Source organism: Lithobates pipiens, unplaced genomic scaffold (assembly GCF_037356315.1).
Source record: "Lithobates pipiens isolate NorthernLeopardFrog02 unplaced genomic scaffold, aLitPip1_a1.2 Scaffold_27, whole genome shotgun sequence".
In the NCBI taxonomy this organism is placed as follows: Eukaryota; Metazoa; Chordata; class Amphibia; order Anura; family Ranidae; genus Lithobates; species Lithobates pipiens.
The window spans coordinates 147,856,070-147,879,834 of record NW_027507788.1 but is presented as its reverse complement, the minus strand read 5'-3'; the positions used below and the strand labels follow the sequence as shown (position 1 = coordinate 147,879,834).

The 23,765-nt window shown below is 46.3% G+C and overlaps 1 protein-coding gene across 1 annotated transcript in view; it reads right to left on the bottom strand.

The window, feature by feature from the left end:
* Positions 1-23,765, bottom strand: part of LOC143934224 (transmembrane protein 26-like) — a 100,565-nt gene that overhangs the window by 28,118 nt on the left and 48,682 nt on the right. The window contains exon 2 of the mRNA XM_077457655.1: positions 3,602-3,817. Coding sequence (XP_077313781.1) covers positions 3,602-3,798 — 197 coding nt within the window. The 5' untranslated portion in view covers positions 3,799-3,817. The remainder of the gene's footprint in view (positions 1-3,601; positions 3,818-23,765) is intronic.

The window sequence follows — 23,765 nt, the reverse complement described above, 5'->3', positions numbered from 1 at the left end:
CTATCAGTGCCACCTGCCTTCTCAGGACAGTACAGCTCTGAGTGGAGAGCATGTCTCTCATTGAACAACAGCACAGAGACACTGGCATTGACAGTTCTATCTCCCCCTCCGTCCGTCCTATCTCGCATAGGATGCAAAGGACACAGCAGATTTGCACCCCCCTCCCCTCTCCTGTGTGTGCTCTGCGGAAAATGTGAGCTTGTTAGCTTCACACTTGACTGCCCGTGAAGCACACACTAGAGAGGGGAGGGGAGAGAAGGGGGAGCAGATCAGCTGTGTCCTCTGTCATTCCATGCGAGAGAGGACGGATGGAGGAGGACATAGAACTGTCAATGCTGGTGTCTCTGTGCTGCTGTTCAATGAGAGACACACTCTCCACTCAGAGCCGCGTGAATAGCAAACCAGCTGGGGCCCCCTGCCAGTGATGAAATGCCAGCGCCCCATCGCAAGTGCAAATGTTGCAACCCTTGCAATTCAGCGAATGGTTATGGCAGAATTCTGTTCAGCCAGCAGCAGCAGCCCAGTTTTTTCCGCTCATACCTGCTTGCTTCTAGACAACCCTTTCTCACAAGCTAGCGCCCAGCAGTAGTATAGCGCCCAGCAGTAGTAGCCATTGGTCCTCTCTTTATAGTCAGGGGTATGCTGATGGTCACGGTCTTTTGCCTCATGCAGCCAGTCCAGTGTGGACTCACAGGATCCAGCTCCCCTCATATGTAGCATTGCACAGACTATGGTGGCAGCAGCAGTCTCGAATCAGCACTTTCACCTTGGCAGCACAGCTTCAGATAGCTCCAGCAAACTCTGGCAACACACCTCCATTCCCCCTTCACTGCAAATTTGTGGTGCTCTCAGCTGCTTAGCACATGGTCTCCACAGTGGATTCCTCCCTGCATTCTCCAGGTTGGTGGCACAACCAAGTTACCTTCCTCCAGCAGTCCAGTTCACTGTCTTCTTGCTCTGTTGCATCAGCCATTTATCCTCTAGCCATGATAATCAGGGCTGCTGAGCCTTGACTACAGTGGTCAGCTTACGTCCCTCCGTCATCCGCAGCTCTCATCTGTACTCCTCTCCCCCTAACTCTCTGCCTGTCAGCTCCCGTGTCTGTGTCTCTGTCTCGTCTCGCCCCCCCATCCCTATTCGTAATAGTTTAGTTTACAAAACATCCTGGCAACTGATTTCCTTTATCTGGCAATAACTCATTCTGTAAGTGTTTGTTTAAAAAGATGCTTCTAAATACCTTTTTCCAGTTGTCTTCAGGCCGGTCACGTGACTCCCGGCCACTCTGCTACTATGATCCAGGGCTACAGTGGGAGGTGCCAAGTGGCCAGAATGGCAGTCACGTGATGGCTGGCTGACGTCAGAGGGAGATCTCATCTCCTCCCACTGTAGCCCTGGATCATAGTAGCAGAGGGGCCGTAATTTACGTGACCAGCCTGAAGATACCTGGAAAAGGGTATTTAGAGGCTTTGTTTTAAATAAATACTTGCAGAGTGTGTTATTGTTAGATAAAGTAGAGGGGCTGCTAGTGAAAGGCTCTTTTAGGGTTACAACTTTAAGCAGTGAAAATACTGTACCTACATTTGACCTAGGATCAGCCTCATACAGTCTTCTGTACAGCAGAGCTCAGCGAGAGGGAAGGGATATACGATCACATATAGTTAAGTCTTCTGCAGTACATTGAAAATCTCTAAATTGGCAGAAATAGAAATCATTCTGCAAAAAAACAGATCTCATATATGTATTTCATCTGTGTATTTAGTTGTTTGCCTTGAGTTTATCCACAAACAGTGCTGGCAGTAATACTATCTGGAATTACTTGACCCTAGATGAACACCAGCCACCAGCTTTGTATAAAATAAAGACTGTAAATGATCAGATCATCACGGGAAACATTAATCACACTGTTGTATATCTGCATCACTTTTCTTTTTCACTTTGTGGTTTCCAATTACTGTCTCTCATGTTTGTTTCCAAGTTCCATTCTGTTCTGTTCAAAAATGTTTCACTTTCACTAAATCAAAATGTGTCAGTGCAGATGTAGCAAACAGTTTATTCCTGCAGAGTCATGTTGTGAATATGTGTACATTACAAAGAAAGCAGTTTTTTTTCCCCCTGTGTCCATGTCATGTCACATTCTGCTACCCATCACATATGGCTACCCGCTGCACTGCTCATGCTCGATACCGCCGTATGCGTTCCAACATTGTGACGATTTGCGCTTGCGCAGAATTTTGTGGCCACACCCCTGAGTCCAGGTTGAAACACCACCATCCAAGTTAACATAGAATTAGATTATAATTATGCTGAGCGAAGCGAGGCCGTGCCCGAAGCGCGGCGAGCAAAGCGTGGCCATGCCCGAAGCGTGGCGAGCAAAGCTAGCCCGCGAGGGGCCCTGTGGCAAAATCGTCTTACAACAGTGTTGTAATGTATATGGCGATGTCACGCATGCGCACTCCAACGGGCAGCAAGATGTGATGGGTAGCCGTGACACCCAATCCAGCTCCTTTGTTTTTGGTCATCTGGTAATATTTTGCTTATGAGTATGTCATTCAGGAGGGATGTTCCCAAAAAGCACCCATTGTAGGATCCTTACTGTCACTCGCATACAGAACGCATTAGTATTAAAGCGTTTCCTACAGCAACCTTTCAGTTTTAGATCTGCATCGAAGTTTGAAGCAAAGTTGTGACTAGGGATGAGTTTGGGTGATGAGCCCAAATTGGATTGTTTATGAAAGAGAAAGAGGAAGTAACACAGGACAAGCAAAAACCCTCCACCAACAGTTTCTGTGTAAAATCAGGTAGCAGTAAATTAGAGGAATTATGGTTAATTAAGTGGAATTTCTGATTTTAGCAAGTTTGCAATCTCTAGAATTGCAGCTACTGGTTGGTTTTGCTTGTTAGTGTGGAATTGCTCTGTAAATCCCATCTCCTGGGAGAAAAAAAATGTCCCTAGCCATTCATTAGTTTACCAAAAAAAAATCACTTACCTAAGCTGCTCTAATATGAAGATCTGCGGCAACCCTACCAGTGATTGAGAATGTTGATTGGAAGCTGCACTCTAGCTGTTGCACCTCACATCATCATGGTACCATGACATTTCCGCTAGAAGCATGGTGGACAGCTTGCATGCCCTGCGATGGACACTTTTGGCAGGCAATGGAAAGCCTCAACATCAGTAGGAAGTGATGTGAGCCCTGCAAGAAGAACCCTCCGACAGTGCAAATCAGGAAAAAAGGGAAAATGAGACCCTGCCTGTCACATAACTGCGTTTTGAATCAGAAAATTGATCTTTTGCTTGGATTTTTAAAAACATATCAACTAGTGATTGGTTAGAGAAAGGTAAAGTTAGTAGATTAGGTAGCAGGCTTATCTTAGAAATAAAAATATTAATTGACAAAATTACCCATAAAATAGTCAACTAATTTAAGCTACAATCTGGAGCATTTATTTTTCCCAAATCTGTCAATACTTCTGTCAAAATACTAATGGTAATTTATTTTACATGCTTTGATTGCCATTGGAAATTTCTTTTTTAACAATCTAATTAATAAGTAACTTGACTTATAAATTTATACTATAACTTTATATTAGCTGATAATACCATTTCCATTCTCCTTTCTTAGTTTTCTGTAGCGTGATGATCATCTCAATGAACAATAGAAGAACAAAACTTAGTAGTAGAAAGTAATTATAATTATTTGTCATCGCTGCTAGTAAAGCTATCATGAGGGATCCATGAAGGCCGAAAAACAAGCGACTGACAATGGCTGAAAGTATCTTGAAGCATTTACTCTTCATTGTGACAGCTTCCTATGATCTGTGAAAACACAAAAGTACAGATATATGCTTAGAACTTCAGCATGTTGTGAATATTACTAAAGACAATATATTAAAGAGACCCTGCCACCTCCCCATGCCTAACCAGTTATGTATACTGAGTAAATGTACTTGCATACCTATAGGTTATACTGGCCCTATTTTCCAATTTTAATTCCACACTCTACTGAAACAGGCTTAAAATGTCCCACTTTCACTAAAATTCACATCACCATAAAGCTCTGCATGCCGATTTGAAATTATCATACAGTCATTAAGTAAACAAACACTTTTTTTTTTGTTACTGTTTTTCACTTCTTGGTTGATTGATGTACTGGTGATGTAACCAGAGCTTTTAAATTCATCCCGTGAAGGCTGTATCGCCAGTGCCTTTACCCACAGATGGCGTTTTCTCACATGTTCCAGGAGACAGATCCAGAGTTCCAGGAACTAAAGGCAGGGCCGAAACTAGGGGGGCATGTGCCCTGGGTGCAGCATTAGGAAGGGTGCCATGGCTGGTACCAGTCCTCCTGCAGCAGCTGACAGTCCTCTTCTCCTCTCCCTCCCACCAGCCCTCAGCTGCTGCAGGAGAAAAATGCAGGAATCGGTACCATTATGCCCCCCCAGCTGTCACTCCTGTCTATACCCTTCTTAAGCTGTCCAACCCCATACTCCTCTGGTCCTCCCTGCCCCCTGTGCTCCTCTAGTCCCCCCACTCCCCTTGCAGTGCTCCCCTCCTCTCCCTCTGGCTAGCTGTGCAGAAAGCATGATCGGTAAGACAGCCACAAAATAGTTACAACATAACCCTGCTCGGCACTCGTTCTCCTGGTCTTCCCTTCCCCTGCTCTCCATCCTGAATAGATTCCCCAAAGCAGGCATAAGGATGGAGAATGGGGGAAGGGAAGACCAGGAGAATAAGTGCTGAGGAGGGTTATTTTGCAACTCTTTTGTTGCTGTCCTACTGACAATACTGAGTATTATGCCTTTATTCAGCCCACACATTTACTGCTAGGCTAGCCAGTAGAGGAGGGGAACGCTCTGGGGGGTGGACCAGAAGAGTACGGGGTTGGACAGCAGTCTGCACAGCAATTGCCTGGGAGTCTGGGACTTTCTTGCTCTCCAACCTTATTGAGCACACCTATTGTATCAGCTGTTGCACACTATGCATAGTGCACCCTCAAACCCAGCACTCTGTGCACCTCGCAACCCTAAACCCTGCATTCTGTATGTAGCACACCCCTAAACCCTGCACTTGGTACACAGTGCACACCTAAACCCTGCATTCTGGTAACAGAGCACCCCTAAGCCTTGCACTCTGTACACAGAGCACCCCTAAACATTGCACTATATACACAATGCACCCCTAACCCTGCATTCTGTACTCAGTGCACCTCTAAACCCTGCACTTTGTACATACCTCACCCCTAAACCCTGCTTTCTGTACAGAGTGCACACCTAAACCCTGCACTCTGTACACAGTGCACCTGTAAACTCTAAACTCTGTACGTAGCACACCCCTAAACCTTGCACTCTGTGCACAGTGAACCCCTAAACCCTGCACTCTGTATGCAGCACAACCCTAAACCCTGCACTCTACACACAGCACAACCCTAAACCCTGCACTCTGTACCCAGCACACTCCTAAAACCTGCACCATGAGTCTGTACACAGCGCACCCTTGAACACTGCACTCTGTATGTGATAAAACTGGTTAATATGTAATTTACCAGCCCCTTCCTTTTCTGAATGAACACAGTTGTGTTTTCTATGCTTCAGTTTGTGAATGAACACAAAGCCACCCAGCACAGAGCACTCCCCATTCATTCACTGCCCAATGCAACTGAGGCTTCAGAGAAAGGGACTGGATAATGTGTCCTTGGTTTCTTTATGTGTCTCAAAAATCAGACATCAGGGACCGTTTTAGACAATTTTGGCAGTTTGGCATCCTCGCCAAAGGTACTGAATGAACTTGTGTTCGAATCGTGTCTTTGCCCCAGGTGAAAGAATGTCTAGCTTCACCACTGACTAAAGAGATATGAATTAATTTGCCCCATTCACATCTGTTCACTCAGGGAATGCTTGCGGTGCCATTATTTCTTAATGACACCCAAATGCAACTAACAGAAGTGGGTTTTGTGGCAAAAAGTGTAAAAAACCTGCCAAAACATAGTTAAAAAAGGTGCAAGGCTCACTGCCCACAAAAGGTGCAGGAGCTACTTTGGCACATTTGACGCCTGTAGCCCATTTAGGTGGATGAGATGCTCTATGCTGTCACGTCACAAATGCATGAAAAAACACACATAAGCACATCGCTCAGGTGTGAGTTGGATCTTAGTAGAAATGGCCACTGTGAGAAGAACAGGGAGGAAAAGAAAAATAATGTATACAAAGGTTGCCATAGCTAATAATTTCTAAAGATGCCTTTGTTGGTATCATTGTTGCCAATGATGTTTAAAGTGAAACTAGGCTGCATTGGAACACCACAGTTTATTTTGCTTAGAAATCCCTTTGAAAAACACTCTGGCATTTCTAGCCATGACAATCTTGAGCAAGAGCTGATGATCCAAGTAGTATTTACTTCCCTGAATCCATCTGCTCTTAGCTCAGGCATGCAGGCAGGAGGATGTGCTTAACTGAGAAAACTCCTTCTCTATTTTCCTCCTGAAGACTCCTAAGATGTATGACAGCATTTGCCTAGGCCTGGAAACAAGTAACTAAAGAAAAGTAAATCAAGTCAATATGATATACTTTCCTATTTATTTACTAAAGGTGGCAGCTAAAGTATTAAAATAGTCAATGTTGATTGAGAGAGTGAAGTTCCACGTTAAGAGAAGTGTGATGATTCTCTTTGATAATTTCAAGAATTTGGAGCTTGAATTTGACATTTGGAACTTGGAATTCAAATCTCAGATTTTGTAATTTGAATTCGGAATTCAGAATTTGGAATACAGAACTTGTAATTTGAAACTCAGACTTTTGAATTCAAAAATTTCAATTTGGAATTCAGAATTAAGAATTTGGAATTCGGAACTCATAATTCAAGGGGGGTTGAATTTAAAATTCGGAGTTTAGAATTTGGAATTCTGAACTAGGAACTCAGAATTTAGATTTTGGAACTGAGAATTCAAAATTTGGAATTAGGAATTTGGGAATTCCAATTTCAGAACAAAAAAAAATTCACAACTCGAATTTCAAAATTCAGAATGCATAATTTAGAATTTGGATTTCAGAACTCAAAATTTGGAATTTGGAAATTGCAGTTTAGAACTTGGAAACCAAGACTCTGAGTTTGGAACGCAGAATTCAGAATGCAGAAAATGGAATTTAGAACTCAGATTTTGGGATTTGGAATTTGGATTTCAGAACCTGGAATTCAGAACTCAGAATTTGAAACTTGATATTAAAAAATCAGAACTTGGAATTTGGAATTCGTAACTCTAAATTTGGAAATTGGAATTTAGAATTTCGGACTCAGAATATGGAATTTGGAACTTGGAATTGTTTCTCTATAACTAAGCTCCAGTGATGGAGGAAAACATGTCAGTAGTTGTCGTATCAAGTGGATTCTGTACTCTGCATTCTTCTGCTTTACAATAAATTTATATTAGAAGATTCACATGATGTCCCAGAAGTGTCGGAGGTGCTTTAAAATATATTTAGGCTGAATTACTAAAGTTGAGAATCTTCATTCAATAAACTGAATGAAAATTCACTTTAAAGTGGTTGTATACCATTTTTTGTAACTTTTACCTACAGGAAAGCCTATAATAAGGCTTACCTGTAGGTAAAAAAAATATCTCCTAAACCTGTACGGTTTAGGAAATATTCCCCTCGGTATGCGCCGCTGACTGCAGCGGCGCATGCGCACGAGGGGATTCTCGGCCTGAAAATCCGGCAGTGGCCGGCGGCCGGAAAGAAATCTCCCGCGTGCATGCGCGGGAGTGACGATATCGCGGCTCCGGCCACTCACAGCGCCGGAGCCGCGATACCCGGAAGAAACGCAGAGGGAGCATGTCAGCTCCCTCGGCGTGGATCTGCCAGATGTCGGGGCCTTGTTCTAAGGTAAGTATTTCATAATGAGCTAGTATGCGGTGCATACTAGCTCATTATGCCTTTTGCTTTGCAGGTGTTAAAAAAAAATAGCGGGTTTACTACCGCTTTAACATGCAATCATGTGAACAGCAAATTTCTATTCATTAATTTCATCATGACTGGGTATTAAAAGTCAACATGGTTACAATTCATTGGTTAAAGATTTTGGACTCCTTTAGCAAATCAACCCAAGAATCGAAAAAAATCAGGCCATCAAAACTGAAAAAAGCTTTACTCAATTTGTCTATTTGCTTAGGTATAGGAACTCTTTAAAATGAATATTTTGTATTAATCAACTCTTCTTCGATCTTCCAAACCAAAATAGGTTCAGCTGTCTGCATCTTCCTGGAATATGACATATTAGACTATTATATTAAAATTATTAAATAAAAATCTGCGTTTAGGTATATGTTAAGCTGCAGTCTCTTGGAAAGAAGACTCCACAAGTGGAGTCCAAAGAATTGATAATCAAAGTAAGGGAAATTGCCACTGCTTAAAACGAATATTTAAATAACATATGTGCTACCAACCCTGATACTAGGCGAATTTTAAAAATATTAATATATAACAATATCCGTGAATATATTGTCCGTTTAAAACAGTAAAATAAATGTGGACACCTAAATGAAGTGAGAATCACGATTAAATGAATATATAAAAAAAAAAATTAAGTCAATATTGAGTGCACTTCTAGAAAAAAATATATATAATAAGAAGATAAGCTCCAATTACCTAGATTTCATATAAGCATACAGGCAATATCCTGGGTCTGGGCAGCGTACGTTCCACAGACCAGAATCAGAAAACGGAAGTTTCCGGAAATGACTTTGACATGTACCAAGTCCCGCCTTACGTGTTTCATCACTAGACCACTTCTAGTGATGAAATGCGTGATGAAACGCGTGACTTAATATTACGGATATTGTTATACATTAATATTGTTCAAATTCACATAGTATCCCGGTTGGTAGCGCATACGTTATTTAAATACTTGTTTTAAGCAGCGCCAATTTCCCTTGCTTTGATAGTGATGGACGAACTTCCGACGGACGTTTGGCGAAAGCGGACCGCGAACGCGGCCGATATTTCGCGAACCGTAACGTTCGCGGCGGGTCCCATTGACTTCAATGGGAGGCGAACTTTGCAAACCTACAAGTCAAATTTGCAGCCACAAAATAATTACTAGCTGTGCAAACATAGTCCCACCACATGGCCAATGACATAACACATGTATGAGGTGAATCTGGGATCGACAACTACAAGCATTCTTTTTTTATATGTGAAATTGTTGTGACAATTCAGGACTGTGGAGTGCATGAAGGCAATGGAGGAGAGGGAAGGTCAGGGTAGGCAAAGAAGAGGGTGCAGGAGATGATCACCAGCAGCGTGACATACAGCAATGACACCTGAACCGTGATAGAGTCATCTGACAGCAGCACCGTGATAGAGAGCACTGACATCAGCAGCGTGACATACAGCAATGACACCTGCACCGTGATAGAGTGATCTGACACCAGCACTGTGATAGAGAGCACTGACATCAGCAGCGTGACATAAAGCACTAACACCAGCACCGTGATATACAGCACTGACAGCAGCACCGTGATAGAGAGCACTGACATCAGCAGCGTGACATACAGCAATGACACCTGCACCGTGATAGAGTGATCTGACACCAGCACCCTGATAGAGAGCACTGACATCAGCAGCGTGACATAAAGCACTAACACCAGCACCGTGATATACAGCACTGACAGCAGCACCGTGATAGAGAGCACTGACATCAGCAGCGTGACATACAGCAATGCCACCTGCACCGTGATAGAGTCATCTGACAGCAGCACCGTGATAGAGAGCACTGACATCAGCAGCGTGACATAAAGCACTAACACTGGCACCATGATATACAGCACTGACAGCAGCACCGTGATAGAGAGCACTGACATCAGCAGCGTGACATACAGCAATGACACCTGCACCGTGATAGAGTGATCTGACACCAGCACCATGATAGAGAGCACTGACATCAGCAGCGTGACATAAAGCACTAACACCAGCACCGTGATATACAGCACTGACAGCAGCACCGTGATAGAGAGCACTGACATCAGCAGCGTGACATACAGCAATGACACCTGCACCGTGATAGAGTGATCTGACACCAGCACCGTGATAGAGAGCACTGACATCAGCAGCGTGACATAAAGCACTCACACCAGCACCATGATAAACAGCACTGACACCTGCACCATAAGCAGCCCCAGGAGGAAGTCAGCATAGCACAGGGATGGTGGGAGCCCCTCATAATGAGCATAGCACAGGGATGGTGGGAGCCCCTCATAATGAGCATAGCACAGGGATGGTGGGAGCCCCTCATAATATGCACAGCAGAGGTACAGCCCCAGGAGGAAGTCAGCACAGCACAGGGATGGTGGGAGCCCGTCATAATAAGCAGCCCCAGGAGGATGTCAGCATAGCACAGGGATGGTGGGAGCCCCTCATAATAAGCAGCCCCAGGAGGAAGTCAGCACAGCACAGGGATGGTGGGAGCCCCCATAATGAGCATAGCACAGGGATGGTGGGAGCCCCTCATAATATGCACAGCAGAGGTACAGCCCCAGGAGGAAGTCAGCACAGCACAGGGATGGTGGGAGCCCCTCATAATAAGTAGCCCCAGGAGGAAGTCAGCACAACACAGGGATGGTGAGTGCCCCTCATAATAAGCAGCCCCAGTAGAAATATGACACCGCTCAACCTCTTCAAACAGGAGGGTACAGGCATATAGTACGGTGTGCTTTTTTTGGACAAGGAAGTGAGCCAAATGAAGAAAGAAGGTCTGTGTGATCGATTAAAAAAATTGTTTATAGACATATACATGGTCTACTGGTCACATGTGTTGAATTCCTCTGAGACCCATGCCTCATTTATTTTTAGAAATGTGAGGTAGTTAACACTGTCGTGAGCTAGGCGAGTACGCTTATCGGTCACGATCCTGCCTGCTGCGCTGAACGTCCTTTCGGACAGGACACTGGACGAAGGGCAAGCCAACAGTTCGATTGCAAATTGGGCAAGCTCTGGCCAGAGGTCAAGCCTGCCCACCCAGTAGTCCAGGGGTTCATCACTCCTCAGAGCGTCCACATCGGCCGTTAACCCGATGTAGTCAGACACCTGACGGTCTAGGCGTTCCCTGATGCTGGATCCGGATGATACCTGTTGATGGGTCAGCTGAAAGAATGACCTCATATCCGAAATCACCAACACATCTTCAAACCGGCCTCTTCTTGCAGGCGCTGTAGGATTGGTACCTGCAACTCCTTCTCTGAGAGTGGGAATTGCTCCTCTGCCAGCGCACGCAAAAGCAGAATGCAGCATTTCTCGAAGCAAGGCCTGGAAGTGCTCCATTCTGACAGCCCTCTGTGACGGCGGTAACATTTCCGCCATTTTGTGTTTGTACCGGGGGTCTAAGTACGTTGCCACCCAGTATTGGTCCTTGACCCTTATGCTTTTTATACGGGGGTCCCTATTAAAACACTGGAGCATGAAGGCCCCCATTTGCACTAAACTGGAAGCAGTGTGGTGGCCTGGCTCCTGCTCATCATCCAGGATAATGTCGTCTAGGGATGAGCCGAACACCCCCGGTTCGGTTCGCACCAGAACTTTCGAACGGAGCCCAAATTCGTACGAACGTTAGAACCCCATTGAAGTCTATGGGACTCGAACGTTTGAAATTAAAAGTGCTAATTTTAACGGCTAATATGCAAGATACTGTCCTAAAAAGAGTTTGGGGACCTGGCTCCTGCCCCAGGGGACATGGGTCAATGCAAAAAAAAGTTTTAAAAACGGCCGTTTTGGCAGGAGCACTGATTTTAATGAAGATTAAAGTGGAAAAAAAGTGAAATATTCCTTTAAATATGGTGCCTGGGGGATGTCTGTAGTATGCCTGTGAAGTGCCACGTGTTTCCCGTGTTTAGAACAGTCCCTGCACAAAATGACATTTAACGGAAATAACGTCATTTAAAGCTGCTTGCGGTTTTAATGTTATATCTGGTTCCTGCAATATGGTTGGAAATCATTGAGAAAAATGGCATGGGTAGCCCTCCCTGCCCATTACCAGCCCCTTTGGGTCTTGTACGCATATTAAGGGGAACCCCGTACCCATATTAAAAAAAGGAAATGCGTGTGGCCCCCAGGCCCTATATACTCAGAACAGCAGTATACAGGCGATGCAAACAAGAGAGGGACTGTGTAGGTTTGTTGTGTTAAGTTGAATCTGTTTGTAATTTTCAACTGATACATTTTTAAAGTGTAGCTCCAGTCAAAAAAAACATTTTTAAGCTTTTTGGAAAACATAGGGAAGGGTTATCACCCTTGTATAATTTGTTTTGTCGTCCATCTTTTTTCATCTCACTTGCTGTTGTCTCCTTCCGTTTGCAAGTAGGAGATGTTTGTAAGTTGGATGTTTGAAAGTAGGGGCCTGCCCTATATGCTCTGCAGAAATGGCGGAACAAGGTGTTGGTTTTGCCACAACATTTTAAGCCCTCAAAGTGACTCTTGGTGGGTGCTGGAGCGCCCTGCTGTGAACGATTATATCAAGAATTGTAATTACATGCCATTGTTGAACAGTGGTAGAAAAATTGACCTTTGGTGGTTGTGGTGCTGGTGCCACAACACTATAAGTCCTCACCGTTACTCTGGGTGGGCACAGGAACGAGCCCTCCTGTGAAATATTATATCAAGAATTGTAATTACATGTCCCTGTTAAACAGGGGCAGAAAAATTGGGCCTTAGGCACTGGTGCTGATGCCACGACACTGCAACCTCTCCCATATACTCTTGTTTTATTGCAGGAATTAGCCCTGCTGCAAAGCATTGCATCAAAAATTGTAATTAAACGCCCCTGTTAAACAGGGGCAGAAAAATTGGGCCTTAGGCACTGGTGCTGGTGCCACGACACTGCAACCTCTCCCATATACTCTTGTTTTATTGCAGGAATTAGCCCTGCTGCAAAGCATTGCATCAAAAATTTTACTTAAACGCCCCTGTTAAACAGGGGCAGAAAAATTGGGCCTTAGGCACTGGTGCTGGTGCCACGACACTGCAACCTCTCCCATATACTCTAGTTTTATTGCAGGAATTAGCCCTGCTGCAAAGCATTGCATCAAAAATTGTAATTAAACGCCCCTGTTAAACAGGGGCAGAAAAATTGGGCTTTAGGCACTGGTGCTGGTGCCACGACACTGCAACCTCTCCCATATACTCTAGTTTTATTGCAGGAATTAGCCCTGCTGCAAAGCATTGCATCAAAAATTGTAATTAAACGCCCCTGTTAAACAGGGGCAGAAAAATTGGGCCTTAGGCACTGGTGCTGGTGCCATGACACTGCAACCTCTCCCATATACTCTTGTCTTATTGCAGGAATTAGCCCTGCTGCAAAGCATTGCATCAAAAATTGTACTTAAACGCCCCTGTTAAACAGGGGCAGAAAAATTGGGCCTTAGGCACTGGTGCTGGTGCCACCACACTGCAACCCCTCCCATATACTCTTGTTTTATTGCAGGAATTAGCCCTGCTGCAAAGCATTGCATCAAAAATTGTACTTAAACGCCCCTGTTAAACAGGGGCAGAAAAATTGGGCCGTAGGCACTGGTGCTGGAGCCACGACACTGCAAACTCTCCCATATACTCTTGTTTTATTGCAGGAATTAGCCCTGCTGTACTTAAACGCCCCTGTTAAACAGGGGCAGAAAAATTGGGCTGATGGCATCACCCAGAAACAGAAATGTTCTTCCAACATATCATCGGAGGAGGAAGAGGATAGACAATCAACATAACAGGACAGTCACTCAGCATCAGCATAGGCAGTCTTGAAGGGATGTGATATTTCAAAAAAAAATTATTCAGTTACATCAGCTTCAGGTGCTTGGTAGCTGTGGGTGATCCAAGACTGATTCATCTTGATGAAGGTCAGTCGATCAACTGATTCGGTAGACAGCCGCACCCTGTGATCGGTAACAAAGCCACCAGCAGCACTGAAGGTGCGTTGCGAAAGAACGCTGGATGCAGGACAGGCCAGTAGCTCAATTGCATACTGTGCAAGCTCTGGCCAGTGATCCATCCTCAAGACCCAGTAAGCCAGAGGATTTTTGGTGGGAAAGGTGTCCAAGTCTGACCTTGCCCCTAGGTATTCCTGCACCATGTAAATCAGACGCTGGCGATGGTTGCTGGAACCGATCATACCTTGGGGCTGCGGACTAAAAAATTGTCTGAAAGCATCAGTCAGACGGCCACCTTCTCCACCGCTCCTTCTGACCGATGCCTCAGCAACACGTTGACCAGGAGTTTGTAACCTCCCAGTCTCTGGGAACGCGTTGCACAGACCTTTCTGCAAGGCCCCCCGGAGATGTCTCATCCTCTGCTCCCTCTGCGATGGCAAGATAAGGTCGGCAACCTTACCCTTGTACCGTGGATCAAGGAGAGTGGCCAGCCAGTAATGGTCCCTCTCCTTGATCCGAAGAATACGAGGATCCTTCCGCAGGCTTTGCAGGATCAGGGAGGCCATGCAGCGTAGGTTAGCTGAGGCATTCGGTCCGGAGTCCTCTGGGTCACTAAGGACAACATGATCCGCAGCTACCTCCTCCCAGCCACGTACAAGTCCACGTGTTTCTTGGGACAGTAAATCATCCCTACAAGACTGCTGCTGCTGCTGCTGATGCTGAGTGCCAGCCTCCACCTCCATGCTGACACAATCATCCTCCTCCTCCTCTTCCTCCTCCTCATCCTCTTCCTGTGTGATGGGTGGCACAGCAGGAACACTGTCTGGATAAAGGGGGCCTTGAGAGGCAAGGAAGTCCTCCTCTTCCTGCCTCTGTTCTGCCTCAAGTGCCCTGTCCATTATTCCACGCAGCGTATGCTCCAAGAGGTGGACAAGAGGTACAGTGTCACTGATGCATGCACTGTCACTGCTCACCGTCCTTGTGGCCTCCTCAAACGGTGACAGGACAGTGCATGCATCCCTGATCATGCCCCACTGGCGTGGTGAGAAAAAACCGAGCTCCCCTGACCCTGTCCTGGTGCCGTAGTCGCACAGGTACTCATTGATGGCCCTCTGCTGCGTGTGCAGCCGCTGCAGCATGGCCAACATTGAGTTCCACCTGGTGGGCATGTCACATATAAGGCGGTTCTTGGGCAGGTTCAACTCCTTTTGGAGCTCAGCCAGCCGAGCACAGGCATTAAATGATCGGCGGAAATGCACACAGACTTTCCTGGCCTGCTTCAGGACATCCTGTAAGCCGGGGTACCTGCCCAAGAACTGCTGCACCACCAGGTTAAGGACGTGAGCTACACAGGGCACATGGGTCAGTTGTCCCTGTCGGAGGGCGGAGAGGAGGTTGGTGCCATTGTCGCAAACCACCATTCCTGGCTTAAGCTGGCGTGGCGTCAACCACCTCTCGGCCTGCCCCTGCAGAGCTGACAAAACATCCGCCCCAGTGTGGCTCCTGTCCCCCAAACAAACCAGCGCAAGCACGGCATGGCATCGTTTTGCCTGCGTACTTGCGTAGCCCCTGGAACGCCTACGGAGCACCGCTGGTTCTGAGGACAGAGCACTGGAAGAGGCCATGGAGGAAGAAGAAGAGGAGGGGGTGGAGGAGAGAGGTGTGTCACAACCAATAGTAGCATTTTGGAGGCGTGGTGGCGGAACAATCTCCAACACTACTGCACCTTGTCCTGCATCCTTCCCAGCTGCCAGAAGAGTGACCCAATGGGCCACGAAAGACAGGTAACGTCCCTGTCCATGCCTTGAGTCAGCGGTAATATGCACCTTACCACTTGCCAACGAGCTGCATGGCAGGTCAACATATGTCTGGTCAAGCATGTGGTGCCCAAGCGGCTGATGTTTTGGCCATGCGAGATACGCTTGAGACATATGTTGCAAATAGCAGCGGTGCGATCTGATGCACTCGTCTCAAAAAAGGCCCACACCAAAGAACTTTTAGAATAACGTGCAGAGGCAGCGCCCTGCACAGGCGGAGCTCTGCGGTGTGATTCAGTCTGTGTACTGCCCCTAAGCTGGCCCCCGGAGGGCATCCTGCCTCGTTGGACATGTGCCTCCTCCTCCTCCTCCTCCTCTCTCCTACCAGGCACCCACGTGGAGTCAGTGCCCTCATCATCCCCTCCCTCTTCATCGCTGTAGCAAACCTGGCAGTATGCTGCAGCTTGTGGAACATGACTGCCAGATTGCTGTCCTTCTTGAGCATCCCCTCTCTCTGCATTCACGCTACTGCCTTTCTCTAGCTGAATGTCATCATCAGAGGCTACAAAACACTGGGCATCCTCCTGGAGCATGTACCCAACACTGTGCTCAAAGAGTTCAGGAGACTCCTCAGGAGGACGTGGTGGGTCTAGGGAAGGAGTCACTGATGATGACATTGAGAGGAGGGAAGTCGATGCGTTGGCAGCTGCTTTGCTACTACCCTGAGACTGGGTGAGAGAGGATGAGGAGGATGAAGAGGGCTTGGTCATCCACTCTACCAAGTCGTTGGCATGTTGCGGTTCAACATGTCCAGCTGCCGAAAAGAAGGACAAGCGTGTCCCATGGCCACGTGCTGATGACAATGCACCGCGTCCACGACCAGCACTGTTGTCTCTAGACACAGAGCCTGCTTGCCCTCTTTTATCGGCTCGCGCCTGTCTGCCTCTCCTTGCTGGCCTTCCAGACATGGTAATGGCCTGAAGGGAGTTGGGTAAAAAAGCAGTTGGGTAGTGTATATTGTGCTAGAGGCACACAACACCCACTAACTCCTGCAGATGCCTTTATTATAGAACACCAGAGACAAAGGGGTATATACAGATGTATACTGTGCTGTGCTGGAGGCACACACAACTTCCAATAACTCCTGCAGATGGCAAGTGGGCTCAAATAGAGAAGAGCTATGTAGGTGGATATAGCGGTATGTACTGGGTACAGAGCACGCAGACAGCACGCACAAGCTCCTAACACTACTGACTGCAAGCTCTATTATAAAAGATAGATCACTAGCTATATAGGTGAGGTGAATATAGCGGTGTATACTGCGGTCAGGGCACGCAGACAACAACCACTACACAACAGAATGATCGAAATCGGCCGAAAACGATCGGTGTGTACTGTGTTGAAGGTACACAGAACACCCACTGCTTCAGACGCCAACACACTACACAAGGCCGCCGCACTGGCGGCCTTATATAGTGTGGGGCGTGCACTACACAGCCTGAGCTATGATTGGCCACAGGCATCCTGCCTGTGGCCAATCATGGCTCTCCTCGCTGCTGGCGCTGCGATTGGCCAAGCATGCGGGGTCACAGTGCATGCTGGGCCAATCATGAGCCAGCAATGCACTGCGCCATCGCAGTGCATTGTGGGCCGTGAGCGCCACACGAATTTGGCGTGAACGGACCAAAAAGTTCGGACTTCGCCGAACAGGCGAACAGCCGATGTTCGAGTCGAACGTATGTTCGACTCGAACACGAAGCTCATCCCTAATGTCGTCCTCTTCATTCTCCTCTCCCCATCCACGCACAACAACAGGGATCCCAGAAAGGTTTAAAGCATGCTCTTCTTGCTCCTCCTCATCCGCCCCGGCACCATCCTCCTCTGACTCCTCTTCAGACTCCTGTTGTTCACTTGTCTCAGATAGAGTAGCCCCCCCTGGGAATTCATTCAGCATTGCGACTTCCTCATCTTCCCGCTCCTGCTCCTTCACAGCTTGATAAATGACATGACGCAATGCACGCTCCATAAAGAAGGCATAAGGTACCATGTCACTGATGGCGGCATGGCTGCGACTGACCAGTTTGGTGATCTCCTCAAATGGCCGCATAAGTCTGCATGCGTCGCGCATTAGCAGCCACTGGCGCGGTGAAAAAAAACCCAGCTCCCCAGAACCTGTTCTGCCGCAGAGTTCATACAGGTAGACGTTAACTGCCCGTTGCTGCTGGAGCAGCCTATCAAGCATATAGAAGGTTGAGTTCCATCGCGTCGGGCAATAGCAAATAAGACGTCTGACCAGCAGATTGTGTCGCCACTGAATGTCAGCAAGGCGAGCCATGGCCGTGTAAGATCTTCTGAAATGGGGCAAAATTTTCCTTGCCTGCCGCAAGATGTCCTGGACCCCAGGGTATTTGACAATGAATCGCTGCACAACCAAGTTTAAGACGTGTGCCATGCATGGCACGTGCGTCATTTTGCCCTGTTTCAATGCGCTAAGCAGATTGGCACCGTTGTCACACACCACTTTACCAACTGTCAAATTGAGCGGTGTTAGCCACTGATCTGCCTGTGAACGCAAAGCTGAAAGGAGTGCCGGGCCAGTGTGGCTCTTGGCTTCCAGGCACAACAGACGCAGCATGGCATGGCAACATCTCACCTGGCATGTCGAATAGGTTCTGGGGAGCTTGGGCGGCGCAGCGGAAGAGACGCTAGCAGCGGAAAAGGAGGAGTCAGCCGATCAGGAGAGGGAGGAGGATGGAGTAGGAGGAGGAGGAGAAGAAGAGCCAGGTCTGCATGCAATCCGTGGCGGTAAAACCAAATCTACACGGGTGCCACGGGTTACATGCTTGACGGCCGTCAGAAGGTTCACCCAGTGGGCAGTAAAAGTGATATACCTTCCCTGCCCGTGTTTGCTAGACCACGTGTCTGTGGTCAGATGTATCTTGGCACCGACACTGTGTGCCAGAGATACATTCACTTGCCACTGAACATGGCCATATAGCTCTGGGATGCCCTTCTGTGAGAAATACTTCCTTCCTGGGACCTTCCATTGTGGTGTTCCAATGGCCACAAATTTTCGAAAGGCCTCCGAGTCCACCAGTTTATATGGCAGTAGTTGGCGGGCTATCAGTTCTGACAAGCCAGCCGTCAACCGTTGGGCAAGAGGGTTATCCGGCGTCATCGTTTTTTTACACTCGAACATTAGGCCCACGGAAGCCTGCCTTTTTGCAGAAAAACGTGAGCTTGGCGTGATGGAAGGTGGAGTGGAGGACAATTGTGAGGAGAGAGGAGAAGGAGAAGTAGAAGACGAGGCTGGACGGTGAGAGCCTGGAGTGTGGCTTTGTGTGTTCCATTGCTTCCACTGGGCTCGGTGATGGCTGCTCGTGTGCCTTCTTAAGCGGTCGTCCCTAGGTGAGTGTTGGGCTTACCGCGACAAATGCGTTGACTGCAAAGATTGCAGATGGCAACGCTATTGTCAGCAGCGGACACATTAAAAAAAGCCCACACTGCGGAGCCATGTGCCGGTGTCCTGGGAGCACCAGATGTGACCGTACATGGTCGATGACTCGCTCCTGATACATTTGCAGTCTGTTTTGTCCCTCCTGTGCAATGTAAGTTATTCCTGCTTCTCCTCCCTATCTGCTGGTCCATATCTCCCTCTGAACTCCCCTCCTCTTCCTCTCTTGTGGGCACCCACGTGACATCAGTAGACACGTCATCATCGACATCACCTTCCCCACCGCTATAAGTAGAGATCTCGGAGTAGGCAGCAACACCGGGAATCAACCTCCTCCTTGGGCTGATCTGGGTACTGCTGAGTAGCGGTTGTTGCTACCTCCTCTTCCTGATCCAATACCAAGAGTGGCTGCGCATCAGAAATGTCTTGATATGGATCGGAAAATAATTCCTGTGACTCAAGCGGAAGGTATGATTAGCAGACTGTACCTCAGTCCCTATACTGATAAAGGACTGCTGCAGCAGAAGGGCAGCAGTCAGCAGTAGTGCACCTCAACCCTATGTATTGTGGACCTATACCAGTCCTTAAGGAATAGCAGACTGTACCTCACTCAACCATATGTACTGTAGTACCCTAGACCTTACCAGTCCTTATAAGGACCTTTGTGGAATAAGTAGGTTATGAATGATTAGCAGACTGTACCCCAGTCCCTATACTGATAAAGGACTACTGCAGCAGAAGGGCAGCAGTCAAGTATAATGTTCTTTCTATATTTGGAAGAAAGAATATTATACGTGTACAAGCCTATTACCATACCAGTCCTGAAAAGAACCTTTGTGGACCTAATAGTAACAGCTACTGATTAAACTGACTGTCCCTCGCTGTCTCACACACAGCTTCCTGCCTGTCCCTATTTAAACTGACAAAACAGAGGCTGCTGGAACAATAACTTGAATAGCACTTTTGTGGACCTAATAGTAACAGCTAATGATTAAACTGACTGTCCCTGCAGCACACAGAGTCCTGTCCCTCTCTCTACACTGACAAGGGACAGGCTGCTGCAACAATCAGTAGCACAGCAGTGCCTCAAACCTATATCCTGAATTACACCTAACACCTATACCAGTCCTGAAAAGAACTTTTGTGGACCAAATAGCTAGCGATTTGGGTCACTGCAGTCTCTCCCTGCTCCACACAGCAACCTGTCCCTATAGTGACAGAAGAAAGAATGTAAAATGGCCGCCGGATCGGGTCTATTTATAAGTTAGGGGAATGTCCAAGTGTCCATGTGCTGTAATGTCTCAATTGGCTGTCCTGTACCCCATGATGGATGTGTCATCATAGGTCAAAGTTCTTTTACACAGTAAACACGGAAGTCCGCCGATCGGGCGGCCCACCGGGCGAATCGTTCGGCCATCCCTATACTTTGATATTCGACTATTGTTTTTTTTTTGTTTTTTTTGTTTTTTATTGTTTAACCACTTGCTTACTGGGCACTTAAACCCCCTTCCTGCCCAGACCAATTTTCAGCTTTCGGTGCTCTCACAATTTGAATGACAATTACTCAGTCATGCAACACTGTACCCAAATGAATTTTTTGTCCTTTTTTTCCCACAAATAGAGCTTTCTTTTGGTGGTATTTGATCACCTCTGGGGTTTTTATTTTTTGCGCTATAAATGAAAAAAGACCGAAAATTTTGAAAAAAAACGCATATTTCTTTGTTTCTGTGACAGAATTATGCAAATTATTAATTTTTCTTCATAAATGTTGGCCACAATTTATACTGCTACATATCTTTGGTAAAAATAACCCAAATTAGTGGATATTATTTGGTCTTTGTGAAAGTTAGAGAGTCTACAAGGTGTGGTGCGAATCGCACAAAATTGATCACATCTGATGTATTGGTGGCCTATCTCGCTTCTTGTGACCCGAACAAGTCAGAAAAGTACAAATACCCCCAAAATGACCCCTTTTTGGAAAGTAGACATTCCAAGGTATTTAGTAAGAGGCATAGTGAGCTTTTTGATGTTGTCATTTTTTTCCCACAATTCTTTGCAAAATTAAGATTTTTCATTTTTTTTTCTCCACAAAATTGTCATTGTAATAGGTTATTTCTCTCACGTGGCATGTGTATACCACAAATGACACCCCCCAAAAAATTCTGCTACTCCTCCTGAGTATTACAATACCACATGTGTGGGACTTTTTCACAGCCTGGCCACATAGAGAGGCCCAACATGCAGGTATCGCCATCATGTGTTCTAGGAACATAAATTACACATCTAACTTGTTGACTATTTATTACACTTTTGAAGCACCAGGACAATGACACGTGACACTGAAGACAGATGGCACTGATACGTGGCAATGATGACACTTATACGTGGCACTGATAACAGGTGGCACTGATGACAGATGGCACTAATATGTGGCACTGATGACAGAGGGCACTAATATGTGGCACTGATGACACATGGCACTAATACATGGCACTGAAGACACGTGGCACTAATACGTGGCACTGATGACAGATGGCACTAATACGTGGCACTAATACGTGCCACCGATGACAGATGGCACTAATACATGGCACCGATGACGCGTGACACTGATGACAGATGGCACTGATAAGTGGCATTGATGACACGTGACACTGACAACAGATGGCACGTGACACTGACAGGTGGCACTGATGACAAATGGCACTGATACGTGGCACTGATGACAGATGGCACTAATACGTGGCACTGATGACAGATGGCACTATGTGGCACTGATGACAGATGGCACTTATACGTGGCACTGATGACAGATGGCACTGACGACAGGTGGCACTGACAACAGGTGGCACTGGGGGCAGGTAGCACTGGGGTGGATGGCACTGGGGGCAGGTAGCACTGGGGTGGATGGCACTGGGGGCAGGTAGCACTGGGGTGGATGGCACTGGGGTGGATGGCACTGGGGTGGATGGCACTGGGGCAGATGGCACTGGGGCGGATGGCACTGCTGGGGGCGGATGGCACTGCTGGGTGAGGATGGCACTTTTTTTTTTATTTTTTTACTTTTTTTTTATTTTTTTTACTAGAGGCAGAACGGCTGCCCCTGCAGCCGTTCATCTCTCCCCTCTCACACTGTCTGTGCGAGGAGGGAGAGCGGCTCTGAGAGATGATCTCATATGTTTACATATGAGATCATCTCCCATTGGACACGCCGATCACACTGTAAACGGCTGCTGTGATTGGCCGTTTACAGCGATCTGTGTTTGCCTGTCCCCGGGGGACACGGCGAACACAGAACTTCCGCGATGCGCACCCGCGGCGGCGCGCATTGCGGTAGTAAACATCAGGGCGTCCAGGGACGACCACCCGGACGAACGCGCCTGCTCTACGGCCGTCATTCGGCTATAGGGCGGGCGCGAGGTGGTTAAGTATTTTTATTTCGTTTTCCACATTTACAAAAAACAGTAAAAAATATTTCTTATACATACTATTACAAATCACTTTATTTAGCATTCATGTTATTTCCACATTATCAACATTCATAAAGAAATAAGGGACAAGAAAGTTCACATTGGGTACCCGGCCGGATCGATCCTTAAAAAAAAAGGGAGAGCTTTCTTCACCCTAGTGATCCCTGTTTTCCTCTTGTGATTCCTTTTCTTAATTTCAATATGTGATATATACATATATACACATACATACACACACACATGATACACTAACAAAGGATGCATAACACAAAAACAAAAATTAAAACTTCTTTCAGGTTTCTACCTGGAAGGTGATGGAGGGATATTCATATTGTCATAAGCCCTTAAAAAAGGGGCCATGCCTTGTCCCCAAACATATTATTTTCTTCTGATGAATATGGATCTATAATAAATATGATCTGGTGCTACTCTATGAGTAACAGCGGATATCAAAATACAATTTCCTGATTGGGATTCCTCTATCCAGCTCACTTTTGTGGATGGAGGAATCTTAGTTTTTGCTTAACGAAAAAATACTAACCATTCATGCCCAACGTAAGACTATCCTGTCCACAAGGTGACAACACCATTATGTGATTTCACAGCAGAACAAACAGTACTGTTACTCTGGTAAAGGAAGTGGAAAATATTGGATCTACGGTTTAAGAGGTATTAAAACTATGACATGGCTAATTCAGAAAAACAAAAACTGCTGTGTTAACACCATTTTAACAGCCTCTAGACTTCTAGCAATGCTTTCTACTGATTGTAGGGTCATTGTTAGGGTTGTTTGTACTCAGCGAAAAATGTATTAGTGAAGTTGGCAGTGATGTTGGTCGACTGTGCCTGGCTGTCAGCCTGCATTCCACTTTATACAACAGCTGTTCGTTTGGGGTGAGGTCTCATTCTTTCATTCTAATCTGCTGGATCAGATTTAGCAGACAAGAAATATTTTGAACTGATTTATTGGAAAAGTGGCATGTTATGATGGTGTAAAACATGGCTAGCCACTGTGAACTAGGGCTGAAACAACTAATTGATTAATTGACAACTAATCGATTATGAAATTAATCGATTATTATTTTTAATAATCGATTAATCGGTAAGTAACATAATGGGGGTAAAAAATAAAAAAAATAAAATGGGCCCTTTATAGTACAAAAATATAATCACTACTGTAAAT